General features: G+C 36.5%; 1 protein-coding gene across 4 annotated transcripts in view; it reads left to right on the forward strand.

Moving 5' to 3' along the window:
• COL14A1 (collagen type XIV alpha 1 chain) overlaps positions 1–16,833 on the forward strand; it is a 218,122-nt gene that overhangs the window by 68,405 nt on the left and 132,884 nt on the right. For all 4 annotated transcript variants that reach the window (XM_038555416.1, XM_038555415.1, XM_038555414.1 and 1 more), the window contains exons 10-14: positions 5,246–5,397; positions 6,575–6,704; positions 7,450–7,595; positions 10,446–10,575; positions 12,409–12,548. In XM_038555416.1, coding sequence (XP_038411344.1) covers positions 5,246–5,397; positions 6,575–6,704; positions 7,450–7,595; positions 10,446–10,575; positions 12,409–12,548 — 698 coding nt within the window. The remainder of the gene's footprint in view (positions 1–5,245; positions 5,398–6,574; positions 6,705–7,449; positions 7,596–10,445; positions 10,576–12,408; positions 12,549–16,833) is intronic.

A 16,833-nucleotide genomic window follows, 5' to 3' on the forward strand; every position in this document is an offset into this window, starting at 1 on the left:
ATTTTTGTTGGTTTATATCTGGATTCTTTATTCTGTTCTTTTGGGTCTATGAGTCTAACCCTCTTTCAATATTATACAATTTTGATTTGCTGTAGCTATATAAGTCTTGAGATCCGATAGACTGAATTCTCCCACTTGATTATTGTTTGAAAATTCCATTCAGTATTTTTTTTAAATTTTTATTTATTTATGATAGTCACACACAGAAAGAAAGAGAGGCAGAGACCCAGGCAGAGGGAGAAGCAGGCTCCATGCACCGGGAGCCCGACATGGGATTCAATCCCGGGTCTCCAGGATTGCGCCCTGGGCTAAAGGCAGGCGCCAAACCGCTGCGCCACCCAGGGATCCCTCCATTCAGCATTTCACTTTCTTTACCTTTCCATACAAATGTTAGAAAAATCTTTATTCTACAAAATATCTTGTTGGACTTTTGTTAATCACTACTGAGTGGAGAATCCAGTCCTCAAACATGGTAAATTTCTCCATTTGTTTAGATATCCTTTGATTTCTTCATCAGCATTTTGTAGTTTTCAGGATACAAGTTCTATACAGGTTTTATTCTGTATACATCTCAGTATTTAATTTCTTTTGAGAAATTTTAGTTATATTTTATTTTTTATTTTGGTGTCCACATGATCATTGCAAGTATATATGGATACAATTACATTTTTGTATGTTTATTTTGTATCCAATAACCTTATTATCTGAATTTGCTAATTAATCAAGAATTTTCCCTTTAGATTTTCAGGGATTTTTCTACATAGGAAATAAATCATATCCTTTGCAAATAGATAGTTTTATTTCTTTGCTTTTGATCTCTGTGCTTTTTATTTTCTTGCCTTTTTACTGGCTAAAATTTCCCATACTATGTTGAGTAAGAGTGATGATAAGAATAAACATCTTTGCCTTCTACCCCATCTTATGGGGGAGACTCTCTGCTTTTCAAAGAATTGGTTCCTTCCATAGAATTTGTAGAATATATGTGTGGAGTTATTCAGAGTATTCCCTTATTATTCATTTGATGTCTGCGGGGTCTCTAGTGATAGTCTGTGGGTTTTTTTCCCTGATGTTGGTAATTATTGTCTTCTCTCTCTCTCTCTCTCTCTCTCTTTTTTTTTTCTCTCTCAGGCTTGCTAGAGCTTTGTTCATTAGGGAAAAAAAAAACTTTTCAAAGAGCTGGCTCTTGGTTTCATAGATTTTTCTCTATTTTTACTCTGTTTTTGATTTCATTGATTTCTTCACTTATTTTTCTTATTTTCTTTCTTTTACTGGTTTTGAGTTTTTCTTGCTCATGCTTTTCTAGATTGTTGAGATGAGAACTTAGATTATGGATTTGCCATGTTTCTGCTTTGTCTAATGTAATTACTAAAAATGCTATAATTTTCCTTGTCAACACTGCTCTAGCAGTGCTCTACAAATTTTGATATGTTGTATTTTCATTTTCATTCATTTCAAAATATTTTTTTATCTTCTTTGACCTGTCTTACTTGACCCATTGATTATTTGGAAATGGTTGTTTATAGTTTCAGGGTGTTTGGGTGTTTTTCTGTTACCTTTTTGTGATTGGTTTCTTTTTTTTAAAATTATTTATTTATTTATGATAGTCACACAGAGAGAGAGAGAGGCAGAGACACAGGCAGAGGGAGAAGCAGGCTTCATGCACTGGGAGCCCGACGTGGGATTCGATCCCGGGTCTCCAGGATCGTGCCCTGGGCCAAAGGCAGGCGCCAAACCGCTGCGCCACCCAGGGATCCCTTGTGATTGGTTTCTAAATGATAATTGATTTCACTGTCATTAGAGAACACACTCTGTGTAATTTTTATTGTTTTAAATTTTCTGAGGTTTGTTTTATGGCCTAGGATATGGTTTATCTTGCTATATACTCTGTGGGTGCTTGAAAAGGACATATATTCTGCTATTGTCATGTGCAATGTTCTATAAATTTTGACTGGATGGTTGGTTGATGGTCTTGTTGAGTTCTATATCATTGCTAATTTTTCTGTCCACCATCTTATCAATAGTTGAGAGAGAGAGATATTGAAGTCTCCATCTATAAAGGTGGACTTGTCTATTTCTTCTTTCAGTTCTATCAGTTTTTAGTTTATATATTTTGCAGCTTTTTGGTGCACACACATTTAGAATACTATGTTTTCTTGATGGATTAGCTACTTATTATTATGTAATGTCCCTCTATATCTTTACTAATTTTATTTGTTCTGAGGTTTACTTTATCTGATACTAGTATAGCCATTTCTAGTTCCTTTCGATTAATGTTTATATGATATAACTTTTTAAATCCATTTATGCTCAACCAACCTATATCATATTTGAAGTGGATTTTAGATAGACAACATATAATTGGTCATATGTTGTAATCCACTCGGCTAATATCCTTCTTTTAATTGGTATTTTGGGCCATTTCCATTTAATGTAATAATAGACATGATGGGGCTTAAGCCTAATATTTAGTTTATTGTTGGTTTTTTCCCCTTGCTGTTCTCTCTGATTTTCATTTCTCTGTGTTCCTTATTTTCTTTCCCTGTGGGTTACTTACAGTTTTTATAATTTTATTTTTATTTATTCATAGTGTTTTTTTTCTGGAATCTTTTTGTATAGCTTTGTTGGTGGTTGTTGTAAGTATAATATTATATAGTCATATAACTCATTCCAGTCTGCTGCTATTGACACTTAGCAGTTTGAGTGAAGTGTAAAAACCTTACCTCCCTTCACGTCCCCTTATCATATTTGTGTATAATATAGTTGGCTTAAATACCCCCTCTATATATTCAGAAACACATCTGAAAGTATTATAATTCTTCAATCATAAAACATAATTTAGAGAACTCAAAAGGAGAAGTAAAATGTATTAATCCATATTTTTGTGTCCTCATTCTTTCTTCCTTTCTGTGGCCCTAGGCTTCTGGTTTTTCATTATTTTCTTTCTGTTTAAAGAACTTCCTTTAGTCATTCTTTTAGTATAGGTCTGCTGGTGGAAAATTCTTTTAATTATTAATTTTATTTCATCTGAGAATGTGTTGATTTTCCCTTCGTTCTTGAAAGATATTTGTGCTAGATATAGAGTTCGGGGTTGGCAGCTCTTTTAATGCTTGAAAAATGTGCCAATTTCTTCTGCCCTACATGATTTCTGATGATAAATCTGCTGTGATTAGAATTTCCTTCCACTATAGTTAAGGTGTCATTTGTTCCACATAGCTTTCAAGATTTTTCTTTTGTGTTTGGTTTTCAAAAGTTTGACTATGATATGCCTTGGTGTGAGTTTCTGTGGCTCTATCCGGGACCATTTACTCATTTCCTTGAATCTGTAATTTATAGTTTTTGCCAAATTTGGAAAAATTTCAGTCATTATTTCTTTAAGTACTAACCCATCACTAGATCTCCTCCAACAACATCCCAAAGAGGAAGGGGAGTGGTGCTTTAGTACTAGTAGGTGGGGTTGGATGTCCAAGCTCTCCTTATGGTCTCCACTTGTATCACAGATAGGGATGTGGTAGAAAGATTTGTTACCATCTGTCAGGGATGATTATCTCTCTTCCCTACTTAGTCTTTTCTTACACTACTCTGGCTGTGGGCTGGGAAGGGCTGAATGCTGGGACATGCCATTACAGCCAAGAAAGTTGAGAGTGTTGACTCCCCACTTGGCCTTTGCTGACATGAATAGAGGTGGGGCCACAGGTTTTTGTGTGCTATTTGTCTAGAGTAGAGCAGTTATTGCCTAAAATTGTTCTATCTTGGCAGGCTGGCCCTTTCCTTGTCCTTTGGCTAGAGAGAGCAGGCTTTGTTGGGGCTTTTTTTTGTCTGTATCTATTGGTATTTCTAGGTAGTTAGATTCTTTAACTCCATGTCTAGGACATATGAGGTAAAAGGAAAACTCTGGGGACCCATCACTATATCATTCCTTGGGTTCTGCAATCTCTTACCCACACACTTTCTTCTCTCTTTTAGTGTCTTCTTATGCTTGTCTTATTACATAATTTCCAGAATTTTTAGTTGTACTTAGCAGAAATAATAGGGAAAGTACATCAGTCCTATCTTCCTGTGCTTCCATGATGAAGCACAACCATCATGTACTTTTTAACCTTTGTCTGTTATGATATCATTGATCTAGAGGTTATATCTGGCTTATAGGGATATGAACTGAGAAGGTAATATCAGGATCCTCCTTTGAGAATTTGGTTTTATTTCTTGCCTTCATTGTGTTCAGGGTGTGGAATGATTCTATTTGGCTACATCTCTTCCATCATTCCTCTTTCTCTGGACCAGATCTCTTGGGATAGGTTGGACAGCCAAGCAATAGTTTCTTGAATACATTTCTCTGAGCTTCTTAATGAGACTATTTTAGAGACCAATTTTTCCCACAAAAAAACTCTATACCTGTGGTTTTTGATAGAGCATATAATATAGTTCCTGGTTATAGTTGTGTTCAATACATATTTTTTTTTCTCATTAATATGGTTACTAAAGTCCCTTTGGGTAAGTCTCTAGAGGGTAAGAAATCCTAAAGTTCAAGGACTTTGAACTCTACATGCCCCAAATCTTTTATAGAGTCATTTGTTTTAACATGTATGTAACACAAACAAAGTGTTTACATAGTGTCTAGCTTATAGGGAACATTCAATATATGTTATGTTAGTTACCTTTTCTTCTCCTTTTACTTCTAGATACTGGCCATTTGTTGAACTGAAGGCTTCCATAAAGAGTCTGTATCCCTGATGCTTAAAAACACAGGCTCTTATGTCCAAAACTCAATTATCAATCTCAGCTCTGATACTTACTAATCGTGAAACTTGGTCACGTTATTTAACTTCATTGTGCCTTGGTTTTTCTTATCTACAGAATGGAAACAATAATAATAACTATTGAGAATTAAAATAATACTTCTAAAGAGCTCAGGAGAGTACCCTTAGATACACACATGGTCAACCATTGTTGTGTTTCTATGCTTTTTAAAAATTATCCTATGACAATGTCTTTAAGAAAGTTTCTTAGAGTCAAGGACTCTTATTTAAGTTTGTATCCTCAGAACCCAGCATAGTGATTGGTACATAATAGGCACTTAAGTGTTTCAATGAACAAATGCAGGCGTCAATAATTGAGTCAACTTGTCTAGAGATGAAATCTCAGAGGGAGCACGAGGTCAATAGTCATGTCTGACTAATGGAGTATCTTAGGCTCATGAGAAGTAACTTTGGGAAAGAGGTTCACTTTATGTGTTTCTCTACTTTAGCCTCAGCTCTTGCCACCATTGGGCCGCCTACAGAGCTGATTACTTCTGAAGTCACTGCCAGAAGCTTTATGGTTAACTGGACTCATGCCCCAGGAAAAGTGGAAAAATACAGAGTCGTGTATTATCCTGCCAGGGGTGGAAAACCAGACGAGGTAATAAGGAGACGATATTTTCAAACCATTATTTTCATTCTTTCAAGTCTTCCACAGTAGTGAAGACAAGACAGAAATGCATATATAAGGAGATTATTCTGTCACAAACATTTAAAATTCATTGGACTGAAATACATTTCCAAGTGTTTACTTTGTTCTCCCATCTCTCTGGTATGGCATTTATACTTTCTCCTCCCACCTCTATCAAATAACCCTCAGAACTGGTCATGTGTTCATTTCTTACATAACTTATTTTCACTTTTTTTCCTTTTTAAAATTAACAAGTTCTAAAGTAGAAGGAATCAGTAGTTAATTATATGGCCAGAACTCTTTTTTGCTATTCATGTATTCTTTCTATTTTGGAAGTGGTCTGGATTTTCTGCCTTAATGAAGTCTGTGTGTTCCAAATTATGTGGTCATATAGTCCTCCAAGGTTTGGGATTTCCTGGACACTTATCGAGACGAGTGCAATAGAGAAGCCATAATAAAGTATCTGTCGCTGGCCTTTTTCATGGTTTGGCCATCACAGGAGAGAACACCTATTGCCAGATGATTGGATCTTTCCCATTTCCTATCTCTGACAGAGTAATCCCAAGGAATATGTTAAAATGTGATGAACTCCCTCCCCCCCTTTTCTTGAAGTGAAAATCTTTTGTTGTTCTAACCTTTGATTGACCTCAGCATGTTTCATAATATTCTTATTTATTATGACAAGATTTTTAGGTTGGTGTGTGTGTGTGTGTGTGTGTGTGTGTGTGTGTTAGAGAAGCAGTAGATCAGGGATATTTAAATCATCTCGACTAAAAAAGAAGTCTTGAGTGCTTCCAGTGGTTCTATCTTTTTCATGCCTAATAAGCTCTTTAAATGCTTCCCAAAGCCCCATGGAAAAATATCACATGTCAACTGTTTTAAATGGAGGTGTTTAAGATAACAATTAGCCTGAGAAAGACACACTCCATTAGATATGAATTAATAAGGGACTTTTGGACATATTCCATAAAATGTATATCACTTCATGGAGGAATTCAAGGAGAATTGACTGCCACAGTGGAAAAGAGGATGTGGCACAAATAAAATATTTAATGACATGTTCTTGCTAGAAATGTTTTGCTTTTTGGTTTCAATTCTGCATGTGAGATATTCCACACTCTCATTCCTCGAACTGTTCTTTAATCAGGTGGTGGTGGATGGAAGTGTATCTTCCACGGTGTTGAAAAGCTTAATGTCTTTAACTGAATATCAGATAGCAGTCTTCGCAATATACGCTCACACGGCTAGTGAAGGCCTACGGGGAACCGAAACCACACGTATGTATTGAATTCTACCCCACATCTGACCTTGTACAGCATTGCTTAGGTGGCCTTTCTTAAACGGGAATTCTGCTCAGGTTGTATTGATGGCCATCCTGAATCCAATTCATAGGAAATAGTTGTGGTATTCTATGCAGTACTGACGCATGCTGCAGTTACAGTTTGCAGATGCTATTGAGAGGGACATTATAAAACTCTGCTTTGTTTAGGAGAGAGCAATCTTGATGGTGAAGGGTGCAAAATACATGTATCAATTTAATAAACAAATATTTAGTGAATGTGTATTATGAACTAATTTAACCACTGACTCATTCACATCTCCTCACTGTCTCTGATTGCATTGATGAGTATATATTGACTCATGAATTTGTTCATCTGGCCACCCATTCTGTCTTTAAGTGACGCAATGACTGTTTTTAATAGCTGCTTCATATCAGACACTATGCTTGGCAATGGGCATAAAACAGTAGTCTGAGTAGTCACCTTGTTCTTGACTGGTTCCCAGAGAAATGTGCCCATCGTTGTAGTAGAATATAAGTAACTAGAAGATGTTGTTCCTGTTTTTAAGCATTCTTTATGTTTACCCTCTCAGAAGGGGTTTGCATGACTGTGTGAACCTATTTCAGGACGAATATTATCTGAAAAGTAAGCTATGTTTGCTTAGTAAATAGTAACACGTAGATACTTTGAAATAGACAGCATATTGATAGATGGGTGAACATTTAAAAAAAATCTCTTGCAGTTGCTTTACCCATGGTTTCCAACCTTGAACTGTACGATGTAACTGAGAACAGTCTGAGGGCAAAATGGAATGCAGTGCCTGGAGCATCAGGATACCTGATTCTCTATGCTCCTCTCACAGAGGGTCTGGCTGGGGATGAAAAAGAGGTAAGTATCTGCTGCCTACTAGAGTCCTAGAATCGTTGACTCCCTGAAAATAAGGTTTTTTAATTATTAAAGTTTAATGTATAAAATTTAGAAAATTCACATTAGTAAAAGGAGGAAAATTACTTGTAATCCCCCCACCTAGAAATACCTCTTATTAACACTTAATTAAGTCCTTTTTAATGATTTTTTAACACAACAAATGGGAATGATTTTGTAGTCTTTTGTTCTCATTTTGTTTATTATGAACATCTTTCCATACCATTAAATAATGTTTTATATGATTGTTTTAAATGGGTGTTATAGTATCACATTGTTGCTTTGTACTAGGTCAGGATCAATTAATTTCACGTTATTAGACATTAGGATAGTGTTGTATAAATATGCTTTTGTGATCATTCTTAACATATGACTTTATAAGGTTGTCAGATTATTTCTTTAGGATAAATTCCTAGAAGTGGAGTCTGTTTTTTCAAAGGCATGCAAATTATTAAGGCTTATAAGGAGTATTAGCAAATGATCCTAGAGAAATTTGTTATAATTTATATTGCTGTATGCGATTCACAAATGGCTATTTTCCCCATACTTAAGAAACTTTTTCTTTTACGAATATGAGAAGTAGAAAAATGCATGGATATTTTTTACATTTAATGAATGAATCTTTGACTTTCAAATGATTTATTTTAGTCTTTGTTTTTAATTTATGGGGAACAATTACTATAATGTAGATATTCAATGAATGATGAGGAAATGTCTGTAACACTTGGGAGTGTTTGAGTAGGCAGATAGAGTGGTCAAGAGAGGGAGTTTAGAACTCAAATCTTTAATATTGTTTATTTATTTATTTATTTATTTATTTTAATTTTTTATTTATTTGTGATAGTCACAGAGAGAGAGAGAGAATGAGGCAGAGACACAGGGCAGAGGGAGAAGCAGGCTCCATGCACCAGGAGCCCGACATGGGATTCGATCCCCGGTCTCCAGGATTGCGCCCTGGGCCAAAGGCAGGCGCCAAACTGCTGCGCCACCCAGGATCCCCTTTAATATTGTTTAACCATTTTCTTTAACATTGCTTCTGGTGACAGAAATGTTTAGGGCCAAAAGTATGGTGAATCTGAGTATCAGGAGCAGAGCATTGGTGATTGTGTGTGTGTGTGTGTGTGTGTGTGTGTGTGTGTTTTATTTCTAAGGTTTAGACAGCTTTAGTTCATTTGGATATAATGTTGATCTGAATTATTTTGGCAGAAGGGATACTTAGCAAATGATGCTAGAAAGAAGATCAACTTCACCAATAAGGAGAAAGATAAGAAAGAAAGGAATACCAGTTCACACCCAGTAGATTAGCAAAACGTTTTTAAAGTTTACTAATAACTGCATATTAGTGAGCATATGGGAAACAGAATTATTCATGTAAATTGACATGTAAATTGGTACAGCTGCCTTGGAAAATAATTTGAAATCTATCATCAAGTTGAAGATATGTATAATTTTTTAAGGAATGTATCATAAGGAAACCTCCTGCACGGCTTTTTGGGAATGACTGATTGACATGTGCATCAACAGAAGGATGGAAAAGAGCAGAATATTTCTACAAAAGAATACCATAAGGGGACTAATAATGTCACCTCTATCCCTGTGTATCAACATGAATAAATCTTGAAACATAGTATTGACAGAAAAAAAGTTGCAAAAATTATGTTGATAAGATTCCGTTTATATATTGTTAAACATACAGAACTATATATTATTACAGCTATATACAAAGTAGAAGTAAAGAACTGGATTAATAAGGTACACCTCAATATTAGGATAGAGATAGTGAACAGAAAGTATGAGAAAGAGCTTCTGTTTTATCTAAGTGGGTGACAGGCACTGAGGGGGGCACTTGACGGGATGAGCACTGGGTGTTATTCTGTATGTTGGCAAATTGAACACCAATAAAAAATAAATTTATTATTAAAAAATAAATAAATATATTAGTTCTTTTAAAATATGACTGGAAGTTATTATGACAAAATGTTCATATTTATTGAATTTGAGTGGTGGGTGCATCAAGGTGAATTAAATTCTTTACATTTATTTTATATATACATTGAGCTATTTCAAAATTACAATTTCAAATTTGACAATAACATTGGCAGTTGTGTGACTGGAGACTGATTATGGAGATATTTTTCTTCCTTCCGAAACAAAATAAAACCATGCTATCATGCAGTTGTCACGCAACTAAGAATGTTGGTTAGTTTATTTGACTCCAAGGGTCAGAAAAATCATTCCAGAATCAAAAAGCAAATTGCCACATTGGATGTCAAGGTGGGTTGATCTCTTCTGTATCCTGGGAAGAACTCGCAATCTAAGTGCATAGGCCCTTTTGTTGAATGGGGCAACAAAACTGGTCCAGCTCAATTAGGCCTGAAGTGAAAACTGGGCAACCAGTCAAGCGACTGGTTAGAATTAGCCAGTGGTGAGAGATGCCCACTTGACTCTGTGCCCAGTGTGCTGCCCTAGACTTTGTACTCTTTCTAGACAACATTTCTAACTCAGTTCCACCCACACTGTTCTGAGGACTAAATTTTTGACACTGTTATTCTGGCTCAGATTCCCACTTGTCCAGATGTAAAGAGTTATCCTCAAACAGCACACATGGGTACATTCAGCTTTATATGGCTCCATGGCATCTGTTCCTAATATAAAATGATACAAGACAATGAAAGATTATGGCTAAAGCATTTGAATAAGGGGTTGTGAGGAGATGAAATCTTGTTCCATGGAGTCTTACCTTTACTCAGTTGCACATTGATCAACATGAATGGCACACATTGGCAACAATCTCATAACATGTGTTCTTTTCAGATGAAAATTGGAGAGACCCACACAGATATTGAATTAAGAGGATTGTTGCCCAATACGGAGTACACAGTTACAGTTTATGCCATGTTTGGAGAAGAGGCCAGTGATCCTGTTACAGGCCAAGAAACAACACGTAAGCAGTTCAGTCATTCAGAGGAAATGCTGGAATAAAAGCCCAAAAAGATGTTGGGATTCTAAATAGGAAATTCTGGTTTAGGTTGAAACCTCTTAAAAGCTAATTGTAACTTAAGAAAATGTGCATTTTATTTAGTGGCAGGATATGTATTAGTTGATTTAAAAAGGCATCCTTCTGATGCTCCTAAAAAAATGATGTCCTTGGGTACGTGATCCTAGGACTGGCATTTTTGTGCAGTATGGAAACTAGGCACTGCTCCACCATACTGCTAAATTTAACTGAACTCCAGAACATTTTGGAGCTAAGTGTGTACAACACTTAAATAATTATATTGTTTCTCTCTCTCTCTTATGCATTCTCTCTAGCCCCTTGAGTATTATGAGAGTCACTAAATTCTGTAGGCTCTTTATTGCCAAATAATCAATATGTATTGAATTAGTGAAAATAATTAGTCTTTTCACTAATTGGGTGAGGAAGCATCATACTTTGTGGCTGTGGCTGACAACTGTCATCATTTGTCTTTTAGGTTTTTGCTGTGCTGGTTTTATCAGCACTATATCACGGTCTCTCAAATCAATCGATTGATTGCTTGGTTAAACTCTAACTGCTCTTCTGCTCCTACTAACTATGACCTTGGCCAAGTTACCTCAGTTTTATGACCTATATAATGGGGATATTGTAGTCTCCTTGCAGCCTATTGTAAGGGTTTAATGAGATAACATGAGTTATAATGATTAGTTCCAGAGCTTCTCAGACTCATAAGGGCATGCGATAAACCTTAACAATTGGTTTTACTATAAACCTACAAAGGCTCATGAAACTCTCAAAGATTCTTGACAAATTTTAATCTATTGAATCAGAAGGGGATTTTTTTTTTCAGAAGGGGATTTTTGAAGAAGTGCAAAAAGCTATGGAATTGATATTAAGAATCTGCAGAAATACAGTGCCTCTTTAAATAATTTTTTTCTCTTTAAATAATTTTAAAGCAACAGCAATGTATTCACTTGGTCTCACAAAGCCAGGGGCATTTATTCAGGGCAGGACTCCTACACTCTTGGAGTCAACAAATGTATATTGAGAACTTGCTACATTGGAGATAAAGATGGGAACAAAATCAATCTCTAATTGTCCGAAATTAGAATATATTGAGAAAGAGAGACAATAGATCAATAAAAGCACAATATAGGAAATAAACCAGGGACAGGTAGCATTGGGGTAGAAGCATTATTTTACATACGATGATCCTGAAAAGCCTCAATGGGTAGATGACATATGTTCAAAACCCTAAGTGTTGGATAACTCAAAGATTTTGGCTTTCCATGGAGTTTCCATTTGCTCAGAGGGAGAGATTCAGAGAAAAGATTAGAAGAGGTGGCAGGAGTTAGTAGTTCAGTTTTGCACAGGTTAAGCTGGAAATGCCTAGTAGATACTCGAGTGGAGTGGACAGAGGCCATCAACCTTCCTTTACACATGGGAAATCGTAGAGAGGAGCAAGAGAGATCATACAACAGTTGAGTGAAATAGCTACGATTTAATTTCAGGTGCCCTGGTTTTTTATTTATAGCAGCTGTAATAATAGCGTTGATAGGAGAAGAAAGACACAATATGTACCTAAATCTTATTTCTTTCTAAGCATGTATAATTTATTAATACTATTCATTCTTTACAAGGGAAGTTTTTTCTTTGTTAATTTTCTTTGTTATCTGGTTGAAATTTTTCATGTCTAAGTAGTTTCAAAATCAAAGATGATGGGGTTTTTGTTTGGCTTTTTTATATACATATATATGCTATTTAACATTTTAATTATTTTCTATTTCACTTACTGCAAAGTGCCCTTAAGTCCCCCGAGAAACCTGAGAATCTCCAATGTTGGCTCTAACAGTGCTCGGTTAGCCTGGGACCCAACTTCAAGAAAGATCAGTGGTTATCGAATTGTATATAACAATGCAGATGGCACTGAAATTAATGAGGTAAGCTGTGGATCACAATGTCTGGTTTCTTTTTAGTGGTTGTATATTAGCTTTTTATGGCTGCATAACCAATCATCCCAAAGCTACAGTGGCTTAAAACAATCCAAATTGTTTATTTTCTCTCCTGGTTTCTGTGTGTCAGGAATTAGCGTATCAACTACTTGGATCTATACTTCTGGCTTGGGGTCACTCATGAGATCATAGCTGGATAGTGGCTGGTGCTGGTGTCATCACAACTGCTTCTTCATTCAAATGTCTGGTGCCTGGTCTGGGAAGATTAGATCAGCTGGGAGCCAGAGCAGCTCTCTATGTCTAACTAGACTCTTCACATCATCCTTCCAGTATGGCAGCTTTAGGGGAGCTAGACTTTTTACATGCGGGCCCAGGAGTCCCCAGACATATGTCCAAAGAGAGACAGAGAGCATGAGGGAGTGCTAGGTAAAAGCGGTGTCACCTTTAGTTAGAGAAGTCACAGAATACCACCTTTGCCACACTCCACTGGTAGGAGATATCACAAGTCCCCACTTGGATTCAACATGAGGAGGAGCACTGGTCCCACCTCTGGTGGGAGGCAGGTGGGATGGGAGATATATGTTGACCTGACCATCTTTGAAATATACCGTCTGCCCCGTGCAGGGGGTGGGGAAGTAAGTATCTTCCTAGATGTTGTACCCCAGAAATAATGTCAGTGTCATCCACTTTATCCCTCTGCTTTTGAGTAAACAAACATCTGAAAGATGCTAGTTAGATAAATACAAAACTGAATAATTCAAGTTTTATGTAGGAAGATGCTTTTAAGTAATAGAACTTCTTAGAACTCATGAAGATACAGTATCTTATGCTCAGTCACTAATAAACTTCACAAATTCTTTCCTTTCGAATATTATGTTAGCAGGATAGTTAGTAAAGTTGTTATTATTTTTCCTCAACTTGGTCCAAGAAGTTAAGACCAAGAGAGAAATATGTTGGATTACATCACTTCTATTTTCTGCCCAAATGAAGAAACTATTTTCATTTGTACAAACAGTTTCCTACAATTAAATTCAAGCAATATTTTGCAGAATGCCCCCTCACATGGGACATTGGGTATTGAATACACAATATTGCACATTTGCTAATATTTGATATTTGTATATATTGTGAAATGATCAGCATAAGAAATGTACTTAACATCCACTCAAAAAAATTATAGATCTTGTGGCCTCTTATGCTATTTTAGGTTATTTGCCATTATAAAGAATGACCCCAGACTAATACATTAGTTGAGAATTACATGTGCTTTTTTGTAGTGTTTTTTTAATCTTAGGGATGCCTTTGGCACTTACTATTCCTAATTTGTATTGTGCTGGGAAACTAGAAAACTGTATTTGGCAAAACTGAATTTAAAACATGAGAAAATGGTCTACAAATGAAAATCTGAGAAAATTTTATTTGAGCAAAATGCATAAACAATATGTGGTTTTGTGGCATTTCCAATTTGGTGTGTGTGTGTGTGTGTGTGTGTGTGTGTATGTGTTCTTATTTCTTAATTCTTAACCATGCAATTGAGACTAAATGTTGTTAGACAAATGTCTTTTGTTTAAGTGTAATATTACTTTGTCTAATTTTGGAATATATGACTTTAAGGATGAGTATTCCTACTATATTTTGCTTTAACTTGTATTAATTAGGCTTTTATTTGTAGATAATGCTTGGGTTTTTGGGAAACTTTCAAAACATTCTGGAACTTAAAAATGAACTTAAAATGAACTTAAAAATGTCCCAACCAAAATATGCTTAGTATGTAATATGCAACTGATTGTAATATGCAATTGATTGCATTTAAAAAATATATATTTTATTTACTTATTTTACAGAGAGAGAGAGAGCACAAGCAGGGGGAGTGGCAGGCAGAGGGAGAGGGCAGAGTAGGGAGCCGGATGTGGAGCTTGTTCCCAGGCCCCTGGGATCATGACCTGAGCTGAAGGCAGATGCTTAACCATCTGAGCCACCCAGGTGCCCCGAAGCTTTTGCTTTTGACTCAATTTATATTTCTTTGCTTTATTTTCTGTTCCTCCCATCCTCCTTCCTTTATTTATTTTTTTAAAGCTTTTTTTTTTTAATTTTTATTTATTTATGATAGTCACAGAGAGAGAGAGAGAGGCAGAGACACAGGCAGAGGGAGAAGCAGGCTCCATGCACCAGGAACCCAATGTGGGATTTGATCCCGCGTTTCCAGGATCGCGCCCTGGGCCAAAGGCAGGCTCCAAACCGCTGTGCCACCCAGGGATCCCCCTCCTTCCTTTAATTCCTCTTTCTCCCTTTTGTTCTTTCTGCATTATCCCTCTCTCCAACTGCTTGGAGACAAAGGAACAAAAATGAAACAGGGCACCCAAATGTCAATGGTGATGATGATGATGACGATGATGGTGCTAACACATGATGAGTGCTTACCTTGAGCCAGCCACTGTTCTGAGAGCTTTACAGAGAGCCCCCTTAATGCAATCCTTAGAGAAAACATGCTGGAAGCATGACTTGTCAACGGACGACAGGGCCATCCCAGAGAGTATGTGCTGGGAGAGGGGTTGGGGAAATGTACACACAGGCTGGAAAACTAAAGTGCTGCCATTTGAGTTTTATAAATGAAAGGCCAGTTTTTAGACTCAGATGCAAGTCCAGTTCCCGACAGCTATGACTCAACGAGAGAGCCCAGAGCGGAGCCCAGTCCCTTGTTCCTCGTTGAGGACTCTTTCTTCATCCCTCCCAGAATTAGACTGAAATTAAGCTTTCAGGCCAGACTGAAAATTTTTCAAAAATAGTTATATAAACATGAGATCATGGTCACTTGTTATCATTTTCCCAAATTGTTCTCCTCCTACCTCTTAAAAATACTACCAAAAAAATCAGTTGCAGAACTTAGTCTAAAACATAATGTAACTAATAAAAATAGGTGACACCTTAGAGTTTTCATTTGATGGAATAAAATGATCAATAGTTAATGCATAAAATATGGTCTATTCAGAGTCAAATAAAATGCTTTAGTAAATAAGATAGATATATAAGAATATATAAGGGGAAAACATGCATATTTTTGTCTCTTGGTGTATGTAAGATGGCTTGATTTTTAACTGCTTTGTGTATGTTTGATATCCTCATGAAATTCCTGTTTGTCACAGATTTGAGACTTAAAGGTCAAGGCATAACTATCCATTCCAGTTAATAGTTTTCTGTCTGGGAAATTAGTTCAAGTCCTTGGGCTTCACATTCCTTGTTTGTACCTAGAATTTGGTTGAGGGGGAAGAGGAGGCTAAACACAACAATGAATATAAAGTCCTTGACATGTTTAAGTGCTCAGTAAACTCAGCTATTATAATCCAAAGCAGTACATAAATATGATTTGAAGAACATGTCTTGAACTAATATTTTAAATATGGATTTGTCTTTTCTGTGAGTTTTATGAAGCCATTCTGTGCGCAGGATTTTGAGTCCAAAATACCTATGTTGAAGCACTGGGTACTAGCTGATTTTCCATTGGGCAAGTTCCTTAACTTTTCAGACTCTCACTTTTACTATCTTCAAATTAAAGTTGACAATTAGCTACTCTACAACGTTGTGTACTACCTATCAAAAGAGCTATTACACAGGAAGCATGCAGACAATACCCAAACCAAAGTAAACATTAAGTGCTAAGAATGGCCTATAATCTTATCAGGCCCAAATTCAGAAGAAGAGAATCCATATTTTCAGTTAATTCCCGCTACGGAACTAACACCCTGGCTTAAAATAATAACCCCTGGTTATGCAACCTGGGCAGAGCTCAGCAAGGACAGCTTGGCTCTACTGCTCTATGTGGTGTCAGCTGAGGTGACTCTTGCATTCATGTGGGAGTTTGACTGAGCCAGAACTTCCAAGATGACTTCACTCCTGTGTCTGGTATCTTAGCCGGGGTGGCTGAGAAGGCTGAGGTTGGTTGGCCCTCTCCAGCAGAGTGGCTCAGGGTTCCAAAAGTATGAAAGTGGAAGCTCCTTCCTGAAGGACTGACACTGTCTTTTTTACCTGCTATTGATTTCTTAGTGATGTATATGGTTTCTGGATTGGCTCTGAGTTCCGATGAGCCCATTATCATCTCTCTTAAAAATGATCTTTGGTGCCTCCCCTATTCACTCAAAAACAAATATAATTCAACATGCAATACTGAGGAAGCTAAACAGGGTCTTATCCTGAAGGGGCTTACACTTTATGCAGGAGAAAATAAATAGGTATATAGGAGATAAAATGATTTCAGGCTGTTTGGTGCTGGGAGGAA

The sequence above is a fragment of the Canis lupus genome, chromosome 13 (assembly GCF_011100685.1).
Source record: "Canis lupus familiaris isolate Mischka breed German Shepherd chromosome 13, alternate assembly UU_Cfam_GSD_1.0, whole genome shotgun sequence".
NCBI lineage: Eukaryota > Metazoa > Chordata > Mammalia > Carnivora > Canidae > Canis > Canis lupus.